Source organism: Pleurodeles waltl, chromosome 4_2 (assembly GCF_031143425.1).
Source record: "Pleurodeles waltl isolate 20211129_DDA chromosome 4_2, aPleWal1.hap1.20221129, whole genome shotgun sequence".
NCBI classification, from domain to species: Eukaryota; Metazoa; Chordata; class Amphibia; order Caudata; family Salamandridae; genus Pleurodeles; species Pleurodeles waltl.
This window is the reverse complement of record NC_090443.1, coordinates 46,281,274-46,308,513: the sequence shown is the minus strand read 5'-3', so window position 1 is coordinate 46,308,513 and position 27,240 is coordinate 46,281,274. Positions and strand designations below refer to the sequence as shown.

General features: G+C 44.3%; 1 protein-coding gene across 6 annotated transcripts in view; it reads left to right on the top strand.

Annotated features, from left to right (window-relative positions):
* IKZF4 (IKAROS family zinc finger 4) overlaps positions 1-21,351 on the top strand; it is a 179,523-nt gene extending 158,172 nt beyond the window's left edge. For 2 of the 6 annotated variants that reach the window (XM_069230589.1, XM_069230590.1), the window contains 3 exons: positions 7,534-7,668; positions 9,100-9,231; positions 15,558-21,351. In XM_069230589.1, coding sequence (XP_069086690.1) covers positions 7,534-7,668; positions 9,100-9,231; positions 15,558-16,258 — 968 coding nt within the window. In that variant the 3' untranslated portion in view covers positions 16,259-21,351. Of the gene's footprint in view, positions 1-7,518; positions 7,669-9,099; positions 9,232-15,557 lie in introns of all 6 variants that reach the window. The other 4 variants (XM_069230593.1, XM_069230588.1, XM_069230592.1 and 1 more) reach the window with 3 other exon arrangements.
* Positions 21,352-27,240: the final 5,889 nt, after the last annotated feature.

Sequence of the window (27,240 nt, the reverse complement as noted above, 5' to 3'; positions counted from 1 at the left end):
GTCTAAGGGACCACAGGCTAAAACAGGCAATACTAACAATCCCCAACTCCCCATCCCAAGAGCAGACAAGCAACTGCTGCCCACCCAAACCATAATAACAAGTATATGAACAAGTGATGTTATCATCCGACTGGATTGTCCGGCGGGTGATCTGGGGGCGGACACGGAGCACAAAAATCATCCACCAGTGCCCCGCTGGCCCACCTCTGAGCCGTATAGGAGCAACAGGGCTGAGAGTATGTAGGCCCCCCGGACTCAAACAATGTCATCTGACGTCTGAGGCATCACGTGGGGGAGGCCCTCCGCCACACTAGGTACTGATTCTACATCCGTGGAGTCCTCTCTGTTCAGGGACTGAGGCTCCAACCTCTGGCCATCCTCGGAGCTTCTCGCCTCCTTCAGGGAGGCCGCCACCTGCAGCACAGCTCTCTTCCCCTGGTGCGCCTGTTGTCTTGTGGGTTTTGTCACCTGGCGGTCACCTAGGGAGCATTTGGAGTGCCTTCTCTTGCCACAACATTGAGGTTGTTTGCACTCCACTTGTTTGGGGCCTGCGGTGCCCGCTCGGTTGGACTCCAGCCATGTCCATACTTCATCAGGTTCCTGGAAGAAGTGTGTGGTACCATCTAGTATAATCTTCAATTTAGATGGGAACAGCAAAGAATAACGGAGCCCCTCCTCCTGCAGGGCTCGTTTCACCTCCAGGAAGGTGGCACGTCGAGCTTGGACCGCCAGTGTAAAGTCTGGGGAAAAAGATGGCACGGCCACCTTCTACCAGGAAGGGACCTGTCTCTTGGGCCATCTGCAACAGAAGGTCGCGGGCTCCGTAATGTAGAAGCTTTGCTACTATCGATCGAGGCGGTCTTCCCAGCTCTGGCCTAAGAGTCTGGACTCGGTGCGCTCTCTCCAGGGCAAAGAGGGGCGTAAGTAGGCGCTCATTCATGATGGTGCACAGCCAGGTTTCCAGGTAGGCCACTGCATCTGTGCCCTCAACGCCTTCTGGCATTCCAACAATTTGTATATTATTGCGCTGACTGCTGCCCTCTGCGTCTTCCGCATGACTTTCCAATACCTCAACCCGCTCAGAGGAGGGCCCGGTGTACAGCCTGCAGCTCCTCCAGAGGTATTTCAGTAGCTTCCACCCTGTCTATCTACTAGCTTATGGTGATCTGTTCGTAAGTGACTTAGTTCAGAGGAGACCTTTCCAATTTCCTGACTCAGAGTTAGCTTAGTGTCCTCAGTCGCCCCAAGGATCTTATTCAGGGTATCCTGCATCGTGGTGGGCTCTGCACTCTCCTCAGGGTCACCACTAGCCAACTGGGGGACATGCCCCTGCTCCGCCTGGGGCATTCCCTGTATTTTGTGCCTGATTTTTCCCATAGTTAGTTAGTCTCAGGGAGCAGCTGGGATTCACCTCTGTCCATTATCCAGTAATGTGGATGAGCCTCGTAGCATAAAGCACCAGCGATCTTCCGTTCGCAGACCCCCATACACAGCAAAATAGTTCCTCCACTCAATGCTTCACATGAGGGTCAGGCCTGTGCCATCACAGCCATTGCCGTGCTGGCATCTCCCATCTCCACCTGAACAGGGCCACTTTCCATGCGGGGCATGTTATGGGGGGAAAACCCAGGCCCTGGGCCTCACGCCAGGCACCCTCAGACCAGACCTTCCAGTGTCTGTAGGGGGGGACGGGCAAGGGGTCGCAGAGTCCAGGGGTCCCCCTCGACCACCTCACTGTCTCCTCACCTCATTTCAGGCACCCCACGCTCCTCACTTCCACTCCTGTGAGGGTCCACCCTCTGTTGCAACACCGCCAGTGCTGTTATATAGGGATCCGAGACGGGCCTCAATCCCAGTGCCTCCTCAGCCGCGCACAAGGCAGCACAGCGCATCTCTCGTTGTGGCCGCGCCGGTCCTCTGAAGCGCCCGCATGGCCTGCGGCATCTGCAACGGCACCTCCGGGGGTCCTCCGAGGGCTGGCCGGGCCCCACCACCAGCACCTCTCTGCTCACAGCCACGGGCAGCGCACCGCTCCCCACTGCCCCACATCAGCTCCCGGGTATGGTGGCGTGCGTACGTACCGCCCTTGTCTCCGCGCCAGCAGCCGCACCCCGATCCTGCAGCCCACGCGACAGGCTGGCTGGGGCACCCGCCCAACTCGCACAGCTCACGGGAGCACCCGGCTCTTCCAGAGACTCAGTCTCCCAGGTCTCCCCTGACTAGCGGGCCCCCACCTGCTCAGTGTATCACTGGGGGCTCCCTAACAGCCTGATATTGTCAGGATTTTAGGCGGGCCGGCTCGGAGCTCCAGCTCTAAGCCTCTGCCATCTTAGGCAGTCAAGCTCCACCCCCAACCTGGTGTATACTTAAGTATACTTATACTGTGGGTTAAAGCAATTTCATTTGTCGGTTGCCCCGTCCTTTAAAAATTCTTGCTCGCTAGTGGTCAGTTCTGCCTTTTTCTCCCTCCTTTTTCTGTTTTAGAGCAGTGACCTATTACTGTATTCTTCCACTTTGGTTTCTTAATCTGTTGCTGAGGGACTATTTTTGACATTTTTTGGTGCACCCTTTTAGGCTGGTAGATGCCTGCGTTATATTGCAGCATTCCATTCCTCACACCTCCTCCCATGTCCCTGACATTTGTTTTGGCTTTATTCCAGTGCTGTCCTCTACCCTGCTCCTAAAATGAGCTTATTTTACTAATAAACTTACTTTACTAAATAAATGCTCCTAAAATAGGCTTATTTTACTAAATAAAAACACCATATCCCCTTGCATCACATCTCTCTTTCTCTCCAGGGCCCCTCCCTACCAGCACTCACATCATCAGCACACGGGGCATTGCTTATCTTTATTAGGGGGGCCATAAATCTTCTCACACTGCTCTGCTAACTTCATTAGAGCTTTTGTTTCGTTTTTTGCTCATGCACGCTGTTGTCAAAAGATGACAACTTGTTCGAAAGGTGCGAAACCTATTGCATTGCAAATGCTTGTTTTTAAATACCAGAGCCGTTTGTGTTCCACAGTCAATGTCAATTGTTGGTAGTTTATTGGAAGGTGTTACGTAGAAGTTGTACAAAACGTTTCCTCAGTAATAAATGAATGGACAGTTTTCAGTTTGCTCCAAGGCAGTGCCCTTCGCGGGCAGGCAGGAACAGACATGATGAAGAGCAGAGCTCATTAACAAGTGGCCCGGGCAGACTCCTGCGGGCCGCGGCTGCCTGCCAAAGACGCTGAGCTCAGAGTAAACACTGTCAGCTGCTGCAGAGCCCTCGTCACGAGACAGCCTGAAGTCTTGTCTCTGCGGAAGGCTCGCCAGTGTACCGGGCTTGCGGGGGGTTACACACAATACGTTCCGGTGCATCTGGAGTGCAAGGTGTCTACAGGGTCCGGAATTTCACATCCTTTCCCTTTTGATATTTTTTTAACTCACCTCGCTTAAACTGAAATCTGGAGTCAGTGATTCGCGCAACTTATCCTTAGCACAAGCGGAGCCCATTTCACAACAGGGACACTTTAAAGTAACAATTTGAGAGATTGCCCCATTGGTGGGATGTTCTGAGGAGCTAGTAGTGACGGAGAGAGGTTTAAAGTGTGCGCTTTTAAAGTGCATAGGAATAAAGTGTGTACTTCCTCCTCCTCTGTCTATCTCTGCTGAAGCAGGTCTTGCACAGGAACTGTGCTTACATTCAGGACCTCCAGTGTTCGTCAGGAGTCTATAGAATACTTCTTCGTGCTTTTATGGTTTATAGGGTGAACACCCTAATATAATAACTACTCGGAAACATTGTGAAGAAGGGTGTTTGCTGGTCCTTACTGATCTAGCCTCTAAGTTATAGACTTAGTGGCAGTAAGGGGATATCCAACTTCTGTTTCCTTTTTGGCCAAATGTGGGATCCTGAGCAAATTGCTCTGAACATCTAGTGCATTCATTCCAAATTCTACAGGGAGGTAACCTAAGCCCCTGCAGTTCCTTCTTTGCAGGGTTCCCCTAACCTTCAGGGGGCCCCCACCTTTCAAGGGGGCCCATTCAGCTCATATCTGTCAGATATTGGAGAGCGTGGGTCCCTCATAACATTTTGCAAGGAGTCCCCCATCATTTTGTGTTTCGCCACTGCATACCTTGGAGTGATGCTGGTCACAGTGTCCTCGGTATTAAAATCGATCGAGTTATTCACCAGGAAAATAAAATCGATTTTCATTCCAGGTAGCTACTCCGCCACTATGAACAAGCTTGGTGTCCGCCTTTGGCCAGAGTCTGCAAGCATTGGAGTGACTTCCTGACTGAACTTTGCTAAACGGTTCGATTCAGTGTAAAGTGCCAGTGACGAGCCAACATTGCTTGAGATTCGTGTTATACAGGGACAAAAAGAAGCACAGGCTCCCACTCTTGCTTGAAGAGACCTTAACGCCTAACAATTCAAAAAGAGGGCAAAAAAAGTCCGGTTCTGAATTTACAATGGTAATAGCTCTAACTCAAGAAAATGCGAGACCTTTTGCATTGCAAATGCTTGTTTAATGTATTTTGTGTTTTTATTCCCAATTAAAAGTGGTCCTGTTCCATGCACTGCATTATGGGCGATACAAAGAAGCTTGAAGGTGGATCTTCTGGCAACAAGTAACCAATGTAGGGCCCTCAAAGCAGGGGAGATGTGGGCTTGTGGCTTTACATATAGGAGTAGTCTGGCAGCCGAGTTCTGAATGTATTGTAGTTTTGTCATAGTAGATCGAGATGATCCATGGTAGAGGCCATTGGTGTAATCCAGTTTAGGTAGTACAATAGAGGTAGTAGCCTGCGCCTTGTGTGGAAATCCAAGGTGTGGAAGATGTGTTGCAGAGTTTTCATGGTGATGAATATTGATCTTGCTAAATCCTCCACTTGAGCATTCATTGTTAACTTGGGAGTCCATGGTAATTCCAAGGTTTCTAACTTCCTTAGATACTTTAGAAGGTTGTCCCATATCATCAGGTCAGGCGCAGAGTGGTTCATCATTTTTTCAGTTGCCACATGTGAGTATTTCTGTTTTATAAGCATTCGGTTTGTGATGGATCCATGTCATCCACTAATAAACGGCTCTGAGGCAGTTGAAGATTTGTGAGTTTCCAATGTCTTTGGAGCATTCCATTTTAAAGAGTATTTGTGTGTCATCTGCATAGTTGTAGCATGTGAGTTGAAATCCATTGATCATTGCCAGCAATGACATCATGTAGATGTTGAAAAGCATGGGTGAGATGATTGACTCTTGAGGGACCCTTGCTTTTGTGAAGTAGGATTTGGACGAGAAAGGGGGAGTATAGATGATATTTGTTCTGTTTTATAGGTAGGATATGATCCATTTGAGAGCATTCCCCTCAATGCCGGCTTCGTAGAGTCTTTGTATTAGGGTGTCATGGTTAACTGTGTCAGCTGAGGCAGCTGAGAGGTCCAGGAGAAATAGTGGAGCAACTCCATTGTGGTTTGTGTTTTTAAGATCGCCCCAGATGGCAATGAGGGCATTCAGTGCCTCTTTCTGGGCGGAATCCAGTTTGGTAATCTGAAAGTATGGAGTTATCTTCAATGAATTGTGACATCTGGATGAAAGCTGCTTTTTCTATCACTTTGCCCAGGAAAGGTCGATTTGTAATCGGTCTGTAGTTGTTGGGGCCATGCGTGTCCAGGTTTGTTTTCTTTAATAATGGGTGTGTATATATGCCTTTTTAAGGTCTTCAGGAACGATTCCTGTAGTTAAAGAATTATTGATAATTCTTCTTACTGATGTGGCAGCAGAGTTAGATAAAAGAATGTTCTTGAAGATGTGTGGTAGACAAGAGCCAGAAGGGCTGCCTGAAGGCCTGCTTGCTTTGACCAGATCCATAAAGTCACTTTGATATTTGTTTGAAGGAGTGCAGAGGCTGGATTGGCCTAGTCTTGGAGTGGATTTTTGGAAACAGGTTGGTGCTGGTGTTTTTCCTTTGTTTTAAACAGGAATCCAATGTATCTGCCTTGGTTGTGTAATGATTTGCCAGTTTGTCTATGAATTCTTGAAGAATGGATGAGTTCCTTCCATGCATTTAGGTTTTCGAAATGTGTTGAGAATTATATTAAAACAATGGATTTTCAGATATAGCATTTTTAATTCTGAGTAGTATCTTTTCTTAGCTTTTTTGATTGATGTTTTGTATATTTTGTTAAGTTTGCGTAGGTGAAGTTTGTCGTCTGATAATGTTTGTTTTGAACCAGGTTCGTTGCAACCTTCTGATTTCATATTGAAGTCATAGTAATCCATGGAGGATCCCTTGTGTAATGCGTTTAGTAATAGGAAAGTATCTTCTGGATTTGGACAGGGAGGGTCATCTTGTTTTACCAGTGAAACTGTTGCTCATCTCTAGTTTGTGGAGAGTCCACATATTTCTGCAAGTGAGATTTAAAATAGATGTGGGTCAAAAAAAAGGCTAATCTCTTATCTATTCTTTTTTTCAGCAGTCTGCAGTTTTTGCCTTAGGGAATGTGCTTCTTCCAACTTGTACTGCAGTTAGCTAGAGTTCTAATTCTAGTGACCTCTGCATGCCCCATTCTTGCCCATTTATCATTGATTTTGTGCTACATTGTGTATTCCATCTACTGTTCATCATTGTAAAACTACTTGTTTTGTGCTATATTCATATTTCGTCTGCTAATTAGAATCTGAGCAGCTTTCACTACCTGACAAATTGTACTGACCCAGACAAGATATTTTATTGTCCTCCTCACTAACATTTTATTTGTTCATTTTTCTTAATGTATTTAATTTAGGATATTTTTATCTGACACACATGCCTTTTGTCTCCTGTTTCCTTATTCTCTTCTGCTCCCACTGAACTTTTTTCCCAGTTTACCCCTGCTGTCTCCCACACCCTGCTGCCCTCACTCTTACACATTTGCAGTGGTCCCTGGTGCAGTCTAGACCCCCTGCAGACTCCCGTTGATTTACTGTAATTTGCCCACTGTTCTGTCTCATGCTACTCTTGTGTTTTAGTGCTGTATTCAGATCATTATAGCTGTACTTTCTAACAATCTTAGCATCTTTTACAAATAAACTGTAAAACCACCCGAAAACTCGTTTTGAGACCGTTTACTCATCCATTCTCTATTGTGTCAAGCAAAAATAGAAGGGGTTTATGTACGGGTGCACAGAGTGATCTCATTCTGTTAGACTGCTATGTTAGCATGCTGTATGTTTGAGGCAACAACTCAATTCCTTGAAAAGATCCTTAGGCTTGGACGGGTGGATTGACAGTGAGAGATTCATGACATGATGAACTGATGAAAGGACTCTTTCTGAAGCCTTGTAGACCTTATAATGTTGTAGAAATACCCGACTAACTTTGAGCACCACGTCTATATTGGAGTCCCCCATCGTAAAGCATCCAGCGTCTAGCCTGACTGTCTTGAATGTTTTCAAACAGAGGGGGTTGCCACTCCTCATGGGTGCCATTCCCTGCTGGTTTAGGTATGCGATCTGTTTTTATGGCCAGGGTCTGTTTTTTCATTTTTTTCAGTCTCCTCCCCCACAGTCGGCAAGCCCTACAAGTGTAACTACTGCGGCCGCAGCTACAAGCAGCAGAACACGCTGGAGGAACACAAGGAGCGGTGTCACAACTACCTGCAGAGTCTTAACACTGAAGCCCAGCATCTGGCCGCTCAGCAAGGTTGGTAACCTCTGCTTGGCCAATTGAAAGCCAACACTGAAAGCTGCTAGACACTCAGCACAGGGCAAGACTGATCCAGTCAGTAGACAGGAGGCCATGTGCATTGTTGCTGAACTTACCGCTGTGTTCATTTCTGGATGTACATTTTAAGACTGGCCATAGTAGACAGTGTGTGGCATCTATCCTCTGCCATCTCCTACCCCACGATTGTGCAGTTCTCCCTACGTTGTTGCTGCTGATTTGTCTACTGACCTAATCATTTCAGGATTTATCTGGCTACTATTGTTGTCCTATGTCTAATTTTCATTGACTTGTCTGCTGCTTGGCACTCTTCTCTCCTTCCGTATTACATTAACATTGTTTTCCTCAATACTGTCATCTGGTTGTGTTTTTTGGCTTGTCTGACATTGGTCTGTCAGCACCATAGGAGCAGTCTGTTTAAACCTTCTTTGATAATTCTAGTCTCCTCCTTCCGTATATAAATTGCTGTTGAGCCATGATAACAACATTGTAGTGACTTCACCTTGCCTGTAGTGATCCCATATCCCGCAGTGCTACAATAACCTTGCTTGAGCAGCAGAGAAGTGTGGCGATAAGGAATGTATCTTAAACAACTGAGCATGTATCTTAGAAAACTGACCCTTACAGTGCAGGATATGTAAAAGCCAGCTCAGGGCCGAAGAGGTTGAATGCTTTGCAACAGTCTGTGCCGCTTTTTCTGTAGAAATTAAGCAGCTCGGAGCCAAATAATCATAAGGAACATAAACTTTACAAAACAGCACCACATGTGTGCAGAGTGTACCTTTCTTCCTTCTTGTCCTGGGCAGAATGCCTAAAAATTCTGCACATTTCTACACGCTTTTCTCTAAATGATGTCGCTGAACCAGTTTAAGAACCTGGCCTAGATTTCGGACTGTACTGTGACCCAGCGAAAGATCTGTGATTCTTTTTGGTGACGATGAATGCAGAGGGCAGTGTTATTACATGGAGCAGCACCTGCTGCCCTACGGCTTGCTTAGCATTCTGTGGGAGACCTATTGAAATGGTTTCTATACTAAACAGCGAAGAGCTGAATATTAATAAAACTCAAACGATGAGCAGAATAGGATGTTTAAGGCACTCTGGAACGGACAAGGAAAAGAAAAGGTGAACTCTGTACCTGACTGTCCCTGTGTCTGGAGTGTGTAGTTTGCAGCCTGAGGCAAATGCCATGAGGCAGAGATGAAGAATTTGTGCAGGATAGTCCGCCTCAGTGTTTCAATCAGGTCTTGCATTTATGAGTTAGAGGCAAAATAAGGGACTGAGACGGGAGTTAACCTAGCTTTGTCCAGAGGTCATACATGGAGTCCCGAATTGGCCATTTTCCAGGTCGCCGGTTTTCTTTCCTACCGGTGTTTATCTCAAAAGGTTTTTCCTTCCTTCCCTTGCTAGGCGAGGAGATGCGAGACCCAGAGATGGTGCCGGATTCCCTGCTTCACCCCTCCTCTGATCGCCTGTCTTTTATTGACCGGCTGGCAAACAGCCTCACCAAACGGAAACGATCAACTCCTCAGAAATTTGTGGGTAAGGGCAGGCGCCGGCTTACTGCAGATAGCAAAACCACTGCAGGAGAGGGTTGAAAACTATAGACTGCTATCTTGAGGGCGGCTCAATCATATGCTAGCGACAAGACACTGTAGAGACTCACCCATGGGCTATATTCAGCATGCATATTCATCTGGAGGGCCTGGGGCTCATAGCTAGCTCAGGTTACATAGTTTATAGAGTCCAAGAAGATTTGACAATAGGCTACACATCCTTGTAAGACTCAACTGCAGACTCCAGGGAGAGTGGACAATATTGTATGCACTGTGGGGAGACTAAACCATTAGCAGCAGCACTTAGGTACATTCACCTGTGGAATGCATACTTTCCATCGGTTAGACAGGAGGAGGGAATAACCTATGGGCAGCAGATTAGATTAAATTATCCATACGTAACAGACCCCAAGTAAGATCAGTCGAGTTAGAGACTTTAGGGGAAAAGCCACGAGGACCGCAGAAGCCACTGAGGCTCAATCGTTGGCTACACCCTGGGGCAGCCTACCAAATGAGCGATGGAAAGGCCATTTTGAATCCCTCTAATGGTGTAAATGCTCCAAACAGAAAAAATGATAATGGATGCACAGAACTCCATTTAAGCTTCCATCTACACTGTTCTAGAGTTATCCGTAGATGAGTGGGATAAATTCCTAGGTTAAATGTAAAACTCTTATTTTTCTTTGCTCTCATCATCAGGGATAATTGCTTTCATAACTCCCTAAGAAATAGTTTTACTCCATCCTTCCAAAAGTAGGAAGTAAGATGCCCTTCTTGAAAACGTAATTATGTATGGCCGCATTATGAGAGGGACACAACAGGCATGTGAGCCCGCTTTGTGCACCCTGTTGTACTCCTGAAGAGGCCGCAGACAGATGTGCAGGTCCTTCTGTAATTCTGATAGCACTGGCACTCATGTAGCGCAGAGCTATCGTAAGAGGATGTTCCCCATGCAAATGAGTGAATCACTTTGTACCATGCCTTATTACGAACGCAGGTGAAGAGAACAACAGATACTTAGGAAGCGCACTAACAGGACAGCCCTCTTGGTCTTGCAGAAGGGGTCCCATAGGTTCTCCCTTCCCCCAAGACATTTACACCGCAGGCTGATGCAGTCACTCACTACACCCGCCTGCAGGGGGATCTCTCTTTCCTCTTTAAAGTTTAGGCGGCTGTTCCCTATACGGTGAAAGGCGGGAGTGGCTTGTAAGGAGCTGCTCCTTGTTTTACTGAATGCTCTGCTCCTAGGCTAGCCATGAGTTTGCAGATGCCCTTGGGGCAGTGTATTGATTGTAATAGGACACACTAGCCCTGTTTGTGCCCAGTGCATCTACTAACAGATGAGCCGTGGCACAGACAGGCAGTGCACCTTTCATATAATACAGGCCCTGGAGAGCCACCTTTGAGAGAAGAGCACTTGAGTATTCCAACAAGATTAATTTTTAGGCTGCTGTGTCAAGAGTCCTTTGTACATGCTGCTGGCTCTTGAGTGACTTGGTGACAGGATGCTGACTTTAGGAATCTTCAAACATGAATGAGATGCACATCGAAGTCAGGCTGGGCTGTAGCATGCAGCCTGTTGGCAGACTATGATGTAGGTTGAAGACTGCACGAAGGTCAACTTAACAATTAACTGCAGTGACACTTAAGCTTCAGGATTAGGCTCCAATGAAACTCCATTGTAGGCCATAGCTACTGCAGCAATATCAGTACTGATCAGTTCTTGCAGCTCTACCATGAACTGTCGATTTTCCCTCTAAACCCTGCACTCTAGGTTAATTTGGTCTCTCATCCCTGCAGTTTCTATGATTGGGTCTGGAAGCTCCTTTTCTATGCATTGTCCTTTTCCTATTCTTTATATTGCCAGGTGCTCCTTGCCTCACGAGGCACCATTTTGCGAGTGTGCATTTTAATAGGACACTTATTTGTGTGCTGACTTAACCTCACCTTCTACTTGTTCTGCCTGATTTTGTTTTAGGTTGTATTTTTGCACTATTCAGTCTTATTTATGTAGATGTGTTCATGTGAAGTTAATATGTACGTGTATTCCATATATGGACCTGCCTACACAGAATAGTGTAGGATGTGTCTAGTGCCTAGGCACTCAAGCAGTTGCTGGTTTCTCTGAGCATCAGTAATTTAAGTGCGTTTCATAGTACCTGTGATGCTCAGTGGTGGGAGTATCCACATTAGATGTTGCAGTTTGGGTTGTTGTGTTTGTAGTTCTTGGCTGTCGATGGACTGGCCGTCTGCAAGAATATCGAGCCCGCCAGAGATTGATTGAGAGTTCTTGAGTAATCTTTTACCACTGCATGTTGGTACGGAGCACTGTGGTTGTTTGATACAGCCAGCTGACGACGATTGGCAGGTCTCCATTTTAGGAAGAAGACCTGTCTGACAGTTATGTTGCTCCCTCACAGTGTCTGATGGTTGCAACTAGGAAGAAATAGGCACACTGTTTTGTTTGTCCTTTGGATTGTTTTAAGTATATTTCCCCTTGAGGCTTCATATATACTTTATTCGTTTGAAACGGCCTTCTGGATCGATTGGTGACATTTTAAAGGATGGAGCTTTGGTGTGAACATTTACTTTGCCTGCACATCATGGGAGTGCTTTGGGAATGTTGGGTCAGAGTAAGTATTATTCTGAGTTCTTGGTTCCCTGGTTTTAGGCATTGACTCATTCGTTGAATATCTTGTTGTTTACTTTTTAAGTTGCATGGGGAGCAGCACGTGAGTGGTGAGGGCAATATTTGCAGAAGCAATCCCATAACATCTCATGAGTAGTAAACCTTGTGCTTCAGTGGAGGTGGAAAGGTTTTTCTGTAAGCTGCCAGTGGCAGAATTGGCGAGTTGCTTGGTGACATTTACCACTTGCTAGCACGTCATTTCAGTGATGATGCTACATTGAAAGTACATTGAGTGAATATCAGCTCAGGAAAGGACAGCGGAGGAGGTGTGCAATCCCATTATATTCCCTAATGGCTATGCCTCCTATGTGCGTTTGTTGCTAGAAATGACTGAAGAAGTGGAAGGAGTGTTTTGGTTTCTGAAAGAATTTTATGGCGGACGTTTGAAGCATTTTTGGTGTAGTGGTTCTTGGTCGCAATCTGGAGCAGGGTTTTGATACCAGCTCCTCAAATATAATGCGGTTTCTCTAAATAACTTGTCCTAATATGGGGCCAGTAAAAGGGGATATTTATGTCTGCTTTCCCATTTTGGATGTTCAAAGGTAACCCTAGAGAAATAGTTGATCATGGTAGGAGATCATTGATCTGTCCTGCAGGGTTCCCTGGTGATGGAAAAGCCACGTGACAGCAAGGAGCGCTCGAGTAAGCTAAGCCTCTGGCAGCGCAGGGTAGTTGTTGGCGTGTATCAGCTTATTTATGTATAATGCCAGTCTATTCATTCGTTCGAGTCTTCCTCTAACCTGTTCCATTTTTCTTTCCCTGCTTATTAAAGCCTGCACTCTTGAACCACTGCATGAATTTTCACATAGTGTTCCCATGATGCAAAGCCATATGGTTGGTGCAGGCACATGATTTTTTGTGTGATTTTGAGTTGCTGATGACAGAATGTGATGATGGTGTACTGCCCCTCTACCCTGACAAACAGTATTTCATTAGGGGGTATATTTTCTGTATCCCACCTTGCTTAGTGACTGGAAAGCCACGCGGTGCCATGGAGAATGTATAGACGGTTCTTTTTAAAAGCAGAATTTCATCTGCATGTGGGGTGAGGGCACTGAGTTAGCACTCATAGACCGTTTTTTATAAATGTTTCCTATCTAAGAAATCCCTTTGTACGTGTCCTAAAGTGGTGGGAAACGGGTGTTATTCCTCAGAGATACTCTGCTGTCTCCACCCACTGTAGTTGGCAATACAATAATTATTTGTTAAGTTTGGACATCTATAAAGTATTTTAAATGGAAAAAGGTGCGGAATTAAGCATTTGTAACCAGGATTTTCAGGCTTCTGTGCAATGCACAAACTGTGCGTCATTTATCAGCACATCTGTTTCTATCCAGAAGGCTGGGTTTGTTCTCAAGTTGTTCTTTTCATGCAATGCAGAAAGTAATTCTCCGGTATTGCTGATAAGGAAGAGACTTGGTGTAGTGGCTAAATTGTGACTTAAATATTTGGGGACATGTTTTTTTATTCCGGCAGTGGCACTGACTGGATAATCAAACCCTTTTTGGCAAATCACATTTTCTCCATGTGCCTCAAATTATAAAAAAGTAATGTCAATGCATGTACTATTCCAGTCATATCCCGCCTCTACTTATCATCAAATCTAAATAAAGTACATATAATCCTAAAGTATAAAAATAACAAAAACGTACATAAAGGAAATATAACTGCAATTAAGAATAAGTCAAAATATCTGAAAAGTAAATAAACCCTCATACTAATCTTGAGCCTTAATTACATTACCAGTCAGAAGACTTTATAAAAGGACAATTGTATAAAGTGTTATGAAAATCCCTAAAATCATAACATTTCTATCTAGTGGTAATCAGATATTTCAAAAAACATTTGTAAATAATTTAAAGCACAATATTTAATATCTATAAGAATCCCAGCTGCTATTTATGTAGAGGTTGTAGGTTGATGTCCTATAAACACAAAAGCTTGGAGTTTGGTCCAAGCTGGTTTTGAATATGTTATAAATGTCACCACCGATCACAAGCCCTTACTGTGCTACCATGTAACTGCCCCCTGGGGAGGCTTTGGTTCTTGACGCCACATTCCGCGGGTCTCACAGAGCCTGTTCTATTTCTTCTTCCATCCATCCTTATCTTTCCCTTTCGGTACATTTCAGATTACCTTACCAGACGAATTCCCTCACATGGGGGTTCAGATATTCACTGGATTTCAATATCGTTTTTATTCAGATGCAAGCATGTAATTTGGTAGCTCGGACTTAGTGGGCAATCATAGACCAAAAATGGGGTTAATTAAGGCAAGCAGCAAATTGGTAAAATGTTGGTACAGTCTTCGGAGGAAAGGGTCCATAAATATATGTTAAGATGCCCACTTTTTCTGTGGTGCTTAATGTTAACCAGTAGCCTGGGTGTACATGCTGCCAGTTTTTTAGCAGATACTTAGGCCCAGGGGGGTTGTTGTTTTTTTTGGTTAGATCTACATAGTTCGTTAATGTTAGGAAGGTGGAATTAGATCTCTGCTCCACTGGTTCCATAGCCAGCAGCATAACAACCTGGCCACACCCCTCCTTATTGTATGTATCCCTAAATAGTGAAAAAGTGTAAGTGTTTGCAGATTTCTGTGAATGTACACGTTTTTGGGCGGTGTTGTGCAGAACCCCAGTTCAAGGCTTAATATGGTGGTACTGCTAGAGTCCTGATTGCCAGTATCCTTTGTAGAACAGACCTCTTTGGAGACCCATCCCCAACCCGCAATTGGCTTCACCTGGTAGCCGTATGAAAGGGCAGGTTCTGTGTTCTTTTCCAGCACCAACCTTTTTACCCAGCTAACAAGAGCTCTTCCTAGCACCTCTGATTATGTAATCCCATCTTGCTGTACCTGTTTTTCCAATTGTCTGCTTTTTACAATAATCTCGTATGTGTCTTTCAGATATTTCCTTCCTGGTTTCTAGCATTGTATTGCCAGCATTCCACCTTGTACTGTCCAAATCCTAGTCTTCAGCATTTTACAGTCTGTGTCTTCTCATTTTCGCCTCTCCCTTTCATTCCCATTCCCTCATCATCTGTGCTTGTATTCATTTTTTTTATTAGTTGCAGTTTTCTTCCTTCCTGCTTATCCCAATCTATTCCTCTCTTTTGTTACTTCTGGGCTTCCAGTTTCCCCCCTCATGCAGTTCTTGCTCTCAATTTTCAAGTCATTTCTTCTATCCTTTGTGGTTTCTGCTCTTTGTTCTTATTTTCCTCTCCCGTTTTTTATTGCTGAATTTTCCATTTGCCCATGCCTAGCAGTAGTTCTTAGCTGCCCACCCAACTCTCCACCCTCCCTCCCCAGCAGTGTCTTATTGACCTCTTCACCCTGCTCACTTTCACCTTTTTCCTGTCTCACAGCAGCAACTTTTCCCGGTTAAAGTTGTTGGTCCCTCACTGTGGAGTTCCTAAACTAACTCCTTGTTGCGTGCTGCATAGGTATGATTGCTGATCCCTTCTTCCTCTCCATCGGTAGCATCTCCTGTCCCTGCTTGTGTATGCAGTCTTTGGTTCTCTCCTAGTGCAGATGAGGTAGTGTCAAGGTTCGATAGGAGACTCCTTGCCCTAAGTTGCCTGGTCTTTTCTGCTTGCTGACCCTTCTCCCTTTTTGTACATTTTCAGGAGAGAAGCAGATGCGTCTCAGCATTTCCGAACTTCCCTTTGATGTGAACTCCAGCTTTGAGAAGGATGTGGAGATGGTGGCACACCACCCACTGGAGCCCAACTTTGGAGGCACGTTGACCTACATGGGCACTGACCATCTGCGTCCACTAAGACTTCCACAAGCAAACTGCATCTCCGAGCTCACGCCAGTCATCAGCTCAGTTTACACGCAGATGCAGCCCATGTCTGGTCGGGTGGAGATGCCAGGCAACAGAGAGGCAGCAGAGGGTCATGAGGACATGCCAGATGGTTCACAGCTCTTGTACAGGGGCCGTGAGCATGGTCTGTCCCCAAGCAATGGTTGCCAGGATTCCACAGATACAGAAAGTAACCACGAGGAGCGACATCTGCACCCCTCTGGGGGCAATTGCAGCAGCAGCCGGCAGAGCCCGGCCTACACCAAAGAGGACCCACCGGCTGCCCGGACCACGCCCAGCTCAGCCAAAGAGACTCTACGAGTGGTGACAGAGGATGGGGACCCAGTACGGGCTTTCCAGTGTGAGCACTGTCGAGTCCTTTTCCTGGACCATGTCATGTTCACCATCCATATGGGCTGCCACGGCTTCAGGGACCCTTTTGAGTGCAACATATGTGGCTACCATAGCCAGGACCGGTACGAATTCTCTTCCCACATAGTCCGGGGCGAGCACAAAGTGTAACAGCAGCTGGCTGAGAGCCAGATCTCCTCCACTTGGCCCGGGGTTAAAATTGGGCTGTTTTATACCCCTTGCACTGACTTTGGCTAGAAAAAAAACTAATCATTTTGAAGTAAATCTGCAAAAAACGCCACCCAGGAAGAAGCTCTTTAAACAATGGCCTTTTTTTATAAACCGGAGATATTTAAAAATTGTTGAAACTGCTACGGACGATCTTCTTTTTTTAATCTATTTTGTGCTTTGTTCTTAGTTATTTATTAACATGAAACACCTACAAACCCTTGTGTTTTATATGCCTCCAAAGAGCTCCTGCTCTGTGAATCATTTTTAAGGACTACATTTCGTTGAACCTAATGGACCTCAAGCACACGGTAAACAAACATACTACAGAAGTAGTTGCAATGCTTCTGTGAAAGTTCTGAGAATTGGTGCCTAACTGAAGGTTTGGGTTGGAGGAGAGCTTCTTCAAAAGTGTAGTGTTTCTAAAAGGTAGGCAGTGATAATGCAGCGTCAGTGACTTCTCGAGCTTTGCTCACCTGCCATTCGAAAACACCGAACTGTGATGACAACTCCCATTCCCATTTCCTTGTAGTCCAGGTGCCCTTTACCCATCTACACCCCTTCCTGAATGTATGCCTCTTGCCATCTTCCATACACCAGAAGGGGTGAAGTCTGTCCTCACTCTTCATTATAGCACCGGATATTCCTTAACACAGCCTCTTTTTAAACTCATTCCTATCTGGCTCTCTCCCTTTCCAGAGAGATCTCACTCCTCGACCTGATTCTCCTGTTACCTCCAATGCTTGGTATCACTCCTTACCCTCTCACCCTTTACTGCAAGGCTTTTTACTTAATTCCCGTCCTGTACGATTCACCCTCTTCATTCTTTTATAATGAGCCTGATCTCTGAGGGACCCTTTACATCTGAGGTTCCCTTTCCTTGTTCCCCTCTGAGACTTCATTCTTCCCCTTCAGTTACTGTCTTTCCCTCTGAGGCCTCTCCCTTCCTCTTTAGAGCGTTATTCTCTCCAGTAGACCTTCTCTGTGTATTCTTATTCATCTCCTGCGTGACCTCTTTTGCTTTATGAGGTCTCCCTCATCTCTTGCATATTGCCTCTACGAGGAGGCTACCTTACTCCAGTATGAATCTTTTTTTCACCATGGGGTCACTGTCTTTCTACTGAAGTCAATTTCCTTCACTATCGTTTTTGAGGCCTCAGTACCCCATGAGAACCCTCTCCTCCTCTGTGAGTTCCACTATTTCCCATGAGCCTCCCACACTGACACATCTCCCATTCCAGGAGATGCTTCTCTCATCCCAGCGCAGCAATTCACCATCTTTTAAGCTTCTCTCTCCTGTGAGGTCTGTCTCTCTCCTGTGTGTGTGGCTGGTCCTCCCTCTTCCCCGCAAGGCACCTCTTCCACTGCATGCAAGCCTTCTTTTTCACTTATCCCGTAGGACCCTTTTTCCCTCAAATGCCTCAATGCCCCACATTCAAGTGTTTCCCTTTGAAGCCTGGATGAGGTGCCAATTATTTGTTTTTGATCTGTCTCACTTTTGGTTGCGGGGCTGACTTGATCTAATATAGACCCCTGCCTCCAAAGGTTCCTTGGGTACACATCAAGGTCTGTGATTCAAGTGGCTGACCGTGTTCAAGTCCAGCTTTTCATCCATCCTGCCCATCATGCATAGCTGACCCCACAATCAGACTCTCTTGGGATGAACTCACCTGCTGGACAAATGTACTTAACAGATTAAATGAATGTTCAACAACAATGTGATGGAAAGTAGGATGTGATTATGGGGCGGGGAAGAATGATTGAAGGCTCAAGCAATGCAGCAAGGTGAGCATCAGTGCTTGATTTAAACCAAAGGCACTTCTTTTTGTACTAAAACGAGAACACCTCACAGGTTGCCGTGTTTACTACTTTTCACATATCTGTTCAGTGAATGAGTCTGTGCGTGTGTGAGTATGCGATTCCCGGGTATCGGGATCAGGTCTCAAATAGGAGAGCAATGTTAGATAAATGCACTTTTTGTCTGAGAAACCTATGGTTTTCTTCTAAACATTTCATGAGTGGAACAACATTTCGTAAGTTGATGGATTTTCTGAGAGCTCTGGAAACTGACACATGTTGTAAAGAGTCACAAAGAAATCGACATTTTAAGAGGCTGCAGAGATTACAGCACAACGTATGTAGCTTGATTCTAGTCCTAGCACGAAACCCCGTCTTTCCTCCCTTGTTAAATCATCCATTTCATGAAGCATTTGAAAGTTAAGCAAGCTATTCAATAGTAGACCTTTCTTTGTTCCTATTTTGGTGAGTGTCTTGTTATTAATAGCCCACCAAATATAATCCACACTAAGAACAGTGAAGAAAGTTGCCATGCAAGCGATGTATTGCAAGATATCCTAGGAGAGTATTTTCAAGATCCCTGTTGCAATGTGAGTCTACAACAGGTTTTCAGATGCTAGTATCCCACAACACCGCAGGATTTTTAAAGAATCCAGGCTGCAATATAGACAAAGTCGAGCTTTTGGGGAAGGTTTCAAAGAGGGTTGTGATGTACCCTACCACTTAATACATTTCCATTGTCCGGGGTTGCTGTGATACTCTTTGGCATGCTTTAGATGAAAACAATGTGTATTTGCCTGGCTAGTTCACTTTATCAAAGCCACTGCTGAGTAGAGATCCCTTCCTATGTACATGGTTTCAACGGGACGCAATTTAAGTGCTATGATGTCGACTCCTTCCAAAGACAAAAATGTTCACATCTTTATCGACCACATTGGTCCTTGCAGAACCAACAGGTGCAGACATAGCATATTCTATTGGGTATTCTGGTACTTGCATATTAGAAAAAGGAAATCAAGCCCTCTTTTTCGGCTCTGACCCCTTCAGCAGGCACCTCTAGCAGACGGCAAGGCCGGTACCTCTTTCTGAAACTTGTTAATTTTCACAGTTAATAGTTGTTATCAGTAATGAAGACCTCTTGTATTAATGCTGCATGAAACAGTTGCCTTTAACAGTCCTTTATCAGTGGTTCCTTTTTCTGTCCTAGAAATGAGAAAGCCCTAATTGTATGCGGACACTAAACTATTGACACCCCTGCTTATATTGCACTCGGTTTTAAAATCAATCGAAGCTTCCTGATTGCCTCTGCCTTTATATATATAATGGCTGTTTGGAAACAGGTGTGCATTTATTAATTAGCATTTTTTTTTGTTTCCTGGAATCTTACACGAAAGATGGAGAATTTTGTGAGTGTTTGTAATGTTCAAACGCTATGTGCCCATTCCTTTTATTTAGTTTTATGTTCTTGTTAGGTCCGTGTCATTTAGTTCTCTATAATCGTCTGCTGTCTGGAGCTTCAAATACTATGCATCTTTCCCCTTCTCCAAATCCCCTTTTCCACGTCATCTTCCACTGTCTATTCTCCTTTCTTTCTTCAGACTCCCCATTTTCATAGGGAGAGTCGGAGAATCGCGTTGCTGAGACAGCCACATCTCCAAAAAGCAGTGATGAAGAAAATCTCCAGTCTTACAAAAACTTATGTACAGAAGCACGAATTGTTTTAATGTTCTTTCCACTGTTCTCTTATGCCCTCCAGATCATTAAGCATGGTACCTTAATTTCAAGTTTCAGGAACATTCAGCGAGATGGACATGGTCTGTACGGTTGTCCTCTAAATTGTTTTAAGTATTGTTGATTGTGAAGGGCTCTGCATAATGTCATCATCAGTGCTATGTTATAGACTTTGCAGTTATACAGTGCTGACGCAGGGTTTCAGAGTATAAAATGGGACATGATGGAATTTTCCCATGGGTTAAGGCAGAGGCAATAATAGATATAATCTGCACACACCCAAATTGATTTTTTTAGTCTTTGTTCCCATGAAAGTAGAGCAGATAGGCCAAAAAAGGATTATTTGAAGATCATGGGAAGCAAGATTGTGGGCAATTTAAAATGAAAAACAACTGACAAGCTGCATGCGTGAGACACCGCAACCATGCAAAGACAAGTATTTTCTAGGATATTGTTAATCATTCTGGGGTACCATATGTGAAGAACATGGACCTCAAAGGGAAGAGAGGCAATGAAAAGTCAGATTCCAGTAAACAATGAGACGGATCACTGAGACTAACACATCCTCAACAGCCACTCACAAGTCAGGTGAAGGTTTAGTTGTGTGAAGTAACTTGTCCTCATATACAGTACTCACATTTTGATGAACTGTAACAAGTTTGGAGCCAAAGCAGTTATTGTGCGGTGGTAAATCCAGCAGATGAAGGCTGAGGTACAGGATAATGGGTTCCACCAGTCCCAAATAACCCTGGACCTGCATACTCCATAGATGTTTTGTGAGAGGAGCGTCTAGGCCTAATCTCATGGTTTCGTTCAGTCAGTTATCGCAGTCATCTTTGTCCTACTTCCTCCATGGAGGGTGTGAGTTGAAATGTTTTTTTGGCGCAGTCGGACCCAATCTGTCCAATTGTTCTGGCCAGTTTGGATTTCAGATTTCTTCAAAGTGATAACATAAGACCTGGTATGGAACATTGTGGGTTTTTAGACTGTAAAATCACTTGCGTATATTTGCCCTGAGCCAGAGAAACCAACATTACCGAAGTGTAGTGGAAGTAGTTATGGCATAAATCTAACCTTTGCTATATTTTAGAGAATTTGGTATCCTCCTCTCCCTCTCCTTTTTGTTGTTGTTGCAATGGAGCTACATTGTGTGGTCCAGGGTTCTCATGTGTGCGTGTATATATTATTTGTTTATCCGTTGTATGAAGAAGAAGAAGAATGTGCAATATACAACATTTCGCGCCCTGTCCCCTCTTCTTAACTCCTGGACTCTTGCTGATAGTTTTTCTTTTATTTCTGTTGTAAATGGAATTGTTGGCCTCTCCAAAACAGTCTTCTCCAGTTTTTCCTCTTTTGGTGAGAGTTAGACCCGCTTTTAAAACTTGCTGCAGAGCTTTTTGTATGTGTAATATATTGTAAAGTAATTATTTGTGTAACAAAGGTATACTACTGTAAGTTTTGTACTGTACTGGCTGAAAGTCTGTTATAAATAAACCTGTTTAACTGAACACTGCTTTCACTTCTTCCCTCAGTGGACAATGCCCACATCTTGAAAGGAGCATTATGGTGCTAACAGTGTGGTGACAGCAATCATCTGGAGTAACGCAGCTAAAATTATATAAAACCAGCTGTGTAAAACTTGCATATCTTTATTATGTGCAGTCTGGTGTACGCAAAAACCATGTATTTGTAGCATGTGTTGCTGTAGTAGCACATGCCTGCATACTCCTGCCATCTAGTGTCGGGCTCGAACATTTGCAAGTTGTTTTTCTTTGAACTACGTTTTTCAAGGTGCAGTGTGAGTCCTGCCTTAGTGGGCAATGCGTATGGACATGGACTCCATGTTAGATTATTTCGATTTTGGACGTTTACTGCTGGGGTCCAAAGTTGCAGCGCATTCTTTACACTTTTGTTCGGTCCAGATGGTGAAATTTAAATTTGATACTAGGAAAATGCCTTTGCCGTCTGCATTCTTCTCTGTGACAACCTCCAGAGAGCAACTTTCCGCTCAACCATTCAGGCCACTGGACCTATTCAGGGCAGCGCTCTCCTTGCCTCTGATAATTTCTTCATGCAGAATGCACTGAAGGTGACGGAACAGAAACCTTTCCAAAACTGTTCTCAGTGCCATGCCAAATACCTGCAGTGCGACCGCTACAAGGTTTGTAACCATAGTCTGTCCCCTGACCATGACAGGACTGTGTAGGAGGCCTGCCGTAGCTTCCGATCGAAGTCCCTCCAATATCGACGAGAGAGAAGGTGGGCACATCAGAAGATGCAGAGACAAGCCTTTGTGAGCACTGATAGTTTTCCTCTCTTTGACTACCAAATCCCCCATCTTTTAAAATTGGCCTGGGAGATGCCCGACTTGCTCTTGCATCTCGTCCCACTGAGCCCTGTCTCAGTGGGCAAGGAGGCCACTGTAGAGGCTATCCTTCAGTGGGTGGTGGTTCCTTATGCGTCTTTTTTCACAGGCCGGACCTTCTCACCAGGAGTGAAGGCCAAATCAGACATCTAGACCCCAAACAGCTCAGCCTAGTGATTTAGCACCTGAGGTTTTAAAGTTCAGCTACCTACATCGTGCACAAGAATACATGGACATCTAACGAGAGTCCTGCAGGCCTACCACACAAGACTGCAAAGCGGAAAAGATATGACCATTGTTGCATCCCCAAGCTTCTGGGCTCCCTAAAACTCACGGTCATTCTATTGTGTGGCTATCTTAGCTAGACACTAGGCAATAGCGGCAAAGCGTTTCTCAGAGCACTATTTCAGACATTTGCATCATCCACATACTAGCCACCGCTTGTAGAGGTATACTTCTTTAAATTTTATTTAGAGCATGTGTATCTACAGCAAACACATGCCTTAAACAGAAAATGTTACATTCCCTGTAAGCATCTGTTGATAGGGTGTAGTACTGTAGGTTCACATGTGCCCACCCTCCTCTCCGGATGCTTGTGGCTCTGATTACAAACACTTTTCCTTTATTAACTAACTTTTTTCACAATATGCATGTACCAAACTGTGTTTAGTCACCATTCCGTACAAGTATCAATCTCTGTGTGAAAAACAATGTGACATGAAGTCTGTGCCCATGTGCACTGTCAACTAAGGGAAGAGTCACATCCCACTCCATGACTTGAAAAACCTTCTTTGAAGAAAAACAACATAGAAACATCCAAGTCTAAAATTAGATGGCAAGACATTACAAATTAATTAATTAGTTGTACACTAATTTAAAATCATTACAATACGCGCCAGAGTTTTATAAAATACATAAACTGTCTCTATAACATGCAAATTTATGGTGAGGTTAATTGAACAGGTTCCTTTGTCTAACATGTGAATTTAAAACCCTGGTTACAATCTGCATCGTTATGTTATGCAGCGGGGACACTAAAGGGCACAGCAGCCAGAACCAACATAATAATTTATAAACAGGTAGAAAATATTTAATATGATCTTTTGGAGACTGTGCCCAGCACAACACATCCTCTCTAATCAAAGACTTACCCTTGATATATTACATCTTCAGCTAACTAATCAAATAACGTGGTGCTGTAGGAGGGAAATGCTTTAGGGGCAGAGCTGTGCTGTGCAAACGTTACTACACGGAGAAGCTCAGCAGGCTTTTGATTCAATGTAGTGCATCATTTGCAAACCTCTTTGAATGCAGCTTAAAAGCACTTAAAAGGTCGGCCAGGCAGCTTTTATCCCGTTAAAAGACATCAGGACAAGGAAAGGTGACTTTAAAGGACATAAAGTGCGATTAAGTGCTGAACTGCGCAAAAGTGGTTACCTGGAGCAACTCAACAGAATTCTAGTCCTTACTTGTGCGTCATTTGTAGTATAAGCAATCCCTTTCAAAGACTATCTAAAATGCCTTATCAATAGCTTGTGCCCAGTGGCTGCTACTGCCCCAAAATCTAAGAGAAACCTCTTCAAGGATGTAAAGTACATCAAGTGCTGGGCTAAACAAAATGTGTTAACTTCTTTAGGGGGCTCCCAGCAGATCTCAGTATGAAAGTTCTTCAGATGCTGAGCTTAGCGATGATTGCCACCCAGTAGAGCTCCAGACATATTTACTTCAGCTTTTTTTTTATCAGTGCATAACATATGTAAACCTCTTTGAGAGCATATCCGAAGGCTTTGACTGAAGCATGAAAACCCAAAGGCTGATGCAAATTCAAATAGCCCAAGATCTGAAGGGTTACACGCTGAAGGGTTGCAAAGTGCTTTAAAGGTTAGGCTATGCAAAACAATGCTATTTGGGGGATAAGGAGTTTACTGGGATGTCTAATTCCAAATATTACTGAGTTCAGTTCCTTTGCGGCAGCCTTTAGGAACCTCAGGAACCGTGTAGACAGCTGGGTTGATTGTTCTTTTAGGCAACATTCAATCCCCTCATTGCATGTACTATGTGTTCAATATATTAAAGATAGCAATAATGGCAGGAGTATGTAGCGCATGTGAATTTACAGCACTACACACTACGAGCACATGATTACAGGGTAAGTAACATTTTCTAATTTTGCACAAAATAAATGACCTCTCACCAAAACCAAAGAGCTCTTTCTTACTGTTGTGGGTTTATTTGGTATCTGATTTATAACGAGCAAGTATGGGCCAAGTGCATTCAAGACAGCATCTCATGGTAACGTACAACTTGCAGTCTGTGTTCTTTTTTAAAGACCATAAAAACTGTAATAATTACATCTGTTATAAGGCAAAGGTGTTTTTTTATAGTTTTTATTTTGCAGTTTTTCAATATCAACATCACAACTAGTGACAGTCACATTGTAGACAATTTTTGCATTGCAGCACAATCAGTATGTTGCATTACAATGAATGATTTGTGATTAAAAGCAGAAGTAAGTCTGAAAGGAAAGTCTGGGCCATACATGTGCACATTCAGTCAACAGGGCATACAGTTATGTTATCATATACGATATTTTGGTCAAGTGCCTGTTCCATCAGCCAAATCCACCAGTTATTCATGACCTGATATTTCGCCTATCAAGCACTCATGTGTAGCGTTGAGTTAAGTATGGCTGATATGGTCCCCATATATTTTGGGATCTGGACCTAGATGGCATCACTAAATTGTAAATCTCAGTTGCGTTATTGCAATACACTGGATCCCTATGCCATTCACTCATAATTGATAATGGCCTTCTTTTCTATCTCATCTACATTCGTCTTTGGGGCAGTAATTGTTACATTGCCGGCGCCTGATGGAGAGTCTTTGGCCGTGGTTTGGGACAGAGATCCGGGTCTATGCAGTTTTTGTCAGAGATATAGACAACACCTTCCAATAGCCGCAATGCTGCTAACATTTGACAGTGCTAAAGCAAAAATTGTCTTCTGAAAAAAGCCCCAAAAATGGAGGAAAAAGACCATGGGCAAAAATCCTTCAGGATGACTTGTCCTCGGCCACAGTATAGCCTTGGAGTTCATGACAGAGACTGAAGGAAACAAAAGAGGAAAAGGAAGGAGAGAACAATCCCTGGAAAATCCAGGAGACAGACAGGAGTGCAAGAACACTATAAAAGGGAGTCCGGAAGCATTGCAATGCAAGGAGTGGACAGATCTTCATTATATAGGCCTAGAACAGGAAATTACCCCAATACAACCGCGGTTCCCATGTTAGATTGGGAAGCCTCCATAGACATCAGTGAAGTGGTGGCCATCTTAGATTAGAAATAATAAACTATCCCAGAATTCCTCATTTGATTATTCTAGGAAGATGAATCATGGTGCCGCTGAGGGTGTTTACCAGGCTTGGGCGATCCAGGGAGCAAATTGAAGACAAATAAGGCTGAACCAGCATACTGGTGGCCCTGAGGCAAGTTTTGAAGTGGGCGGGAAAGCTTGTGTCATTTTTAGGTCGCAGCCTAGCAGACAACGTATCTGTCTGGTTTGCTAAAGACATCTTGGGGAATTTCAGAAAGTTGACCTAGGAATGCATGCCGCTTGGTGATTACCATTGGCTTTGTGGTTTGCAGCTCTCAATTCTGGCTTTCCATTTCCTGGCTTTATTTGTTTAAGGCTCTCCACGTTTAGTTTGCCCTCCTGTTGCCTAAACCGTGTTTTCTGGATACTCCCATGAGCTTAGTTTCTGTTACCCGGCCTTTAAATTTTTATCTTGTCACATTTGCTGTGCATTCAGAGACAGAGGTCAAATGTCAGGGAGCGTGTTTAATTTTCTTTCTCTAACTTTAAAGTGAGAGGATTTATGTGACAATCTTATTGTATAGTGAGCAGTGGAAATCGTTTTTTTTTTCTAGCACACAGCGCCATTTAAATGAACAGTATAAGTATTTGAAAATATATCACAATTATGAACGCACAAATGAAGTTTGTTACTTCAGAAGTGTGTTTTGAACAATTACTTTAATATGATCAAAATAAATCATTAAACTAGGTGATTCAATTTCCACACATTTTCATCTGTGCACTACATATTTTTTTTTAGTAAAACTATATGTGCAAATGTAATGGTCATTTTAATTGAAAATGTGTTTTCTGTAATGGCAGTGTGTTACCACACCCATGAATACTCCACTGTACGCCATTCCACTCCACTCTGCACCACTCAACACCACTGCACTCCTCTACGCCGCTGCAGTCTGCAAAACTCCATGCCACTGCACTCTTCGCCACTTCACGCTACGCCTCTCTATTCTTTCCTGTACCACTCTACTCTATGCCAATGCACTCTTTGCCACTCCACTCTTCGCCACTCCACTTCAGTCTACTCTACACAACTCCACTCTATGCCATTGTACTCTACACCACTCTGTAACACTACACTCTATGCCAATGCACTCAACATCTGTGCACTTTACTCTGTAACACTCAACTCTATGCCCCTGCACTCTATGGCAATCCACTGTACACCACTCTAATCTACTCTGCACCAGTGCACTTTATGCCACTGCACTCTACACCACTGTACTCTACGCTATTACACTCTATGCTACTGTACGCAACTGCACTCTACCCTGCACCACTCCATTCTACGACATTTCACTCTACTCGGACACAATCTACTTTACACCCCTGCACACTGCGCCACTCTACTCTTAACCACTGCACTCTACGCCACTCTACTCTTAACCAGTGCACTCTGTGCCAGTGCACTCTACACAACTGCAGTATACGCAACTGCGCTCTGTCAATGCACTCTATGCCATTCTACTCTACACCACTGCACTCTGACACCCTACTTCGCAGCACTACACTCCACCAATGAACTCAACCACTATTCTTTGCACTAATTCACTCTACGCCAATGCAGTCTATGCCACTGCACTCTAAGGCACTACATTCTACTCTGCACCACCCTGTTACTCTACTCTGCACCACTCTACGCCACTGCACTCTGTGCCACT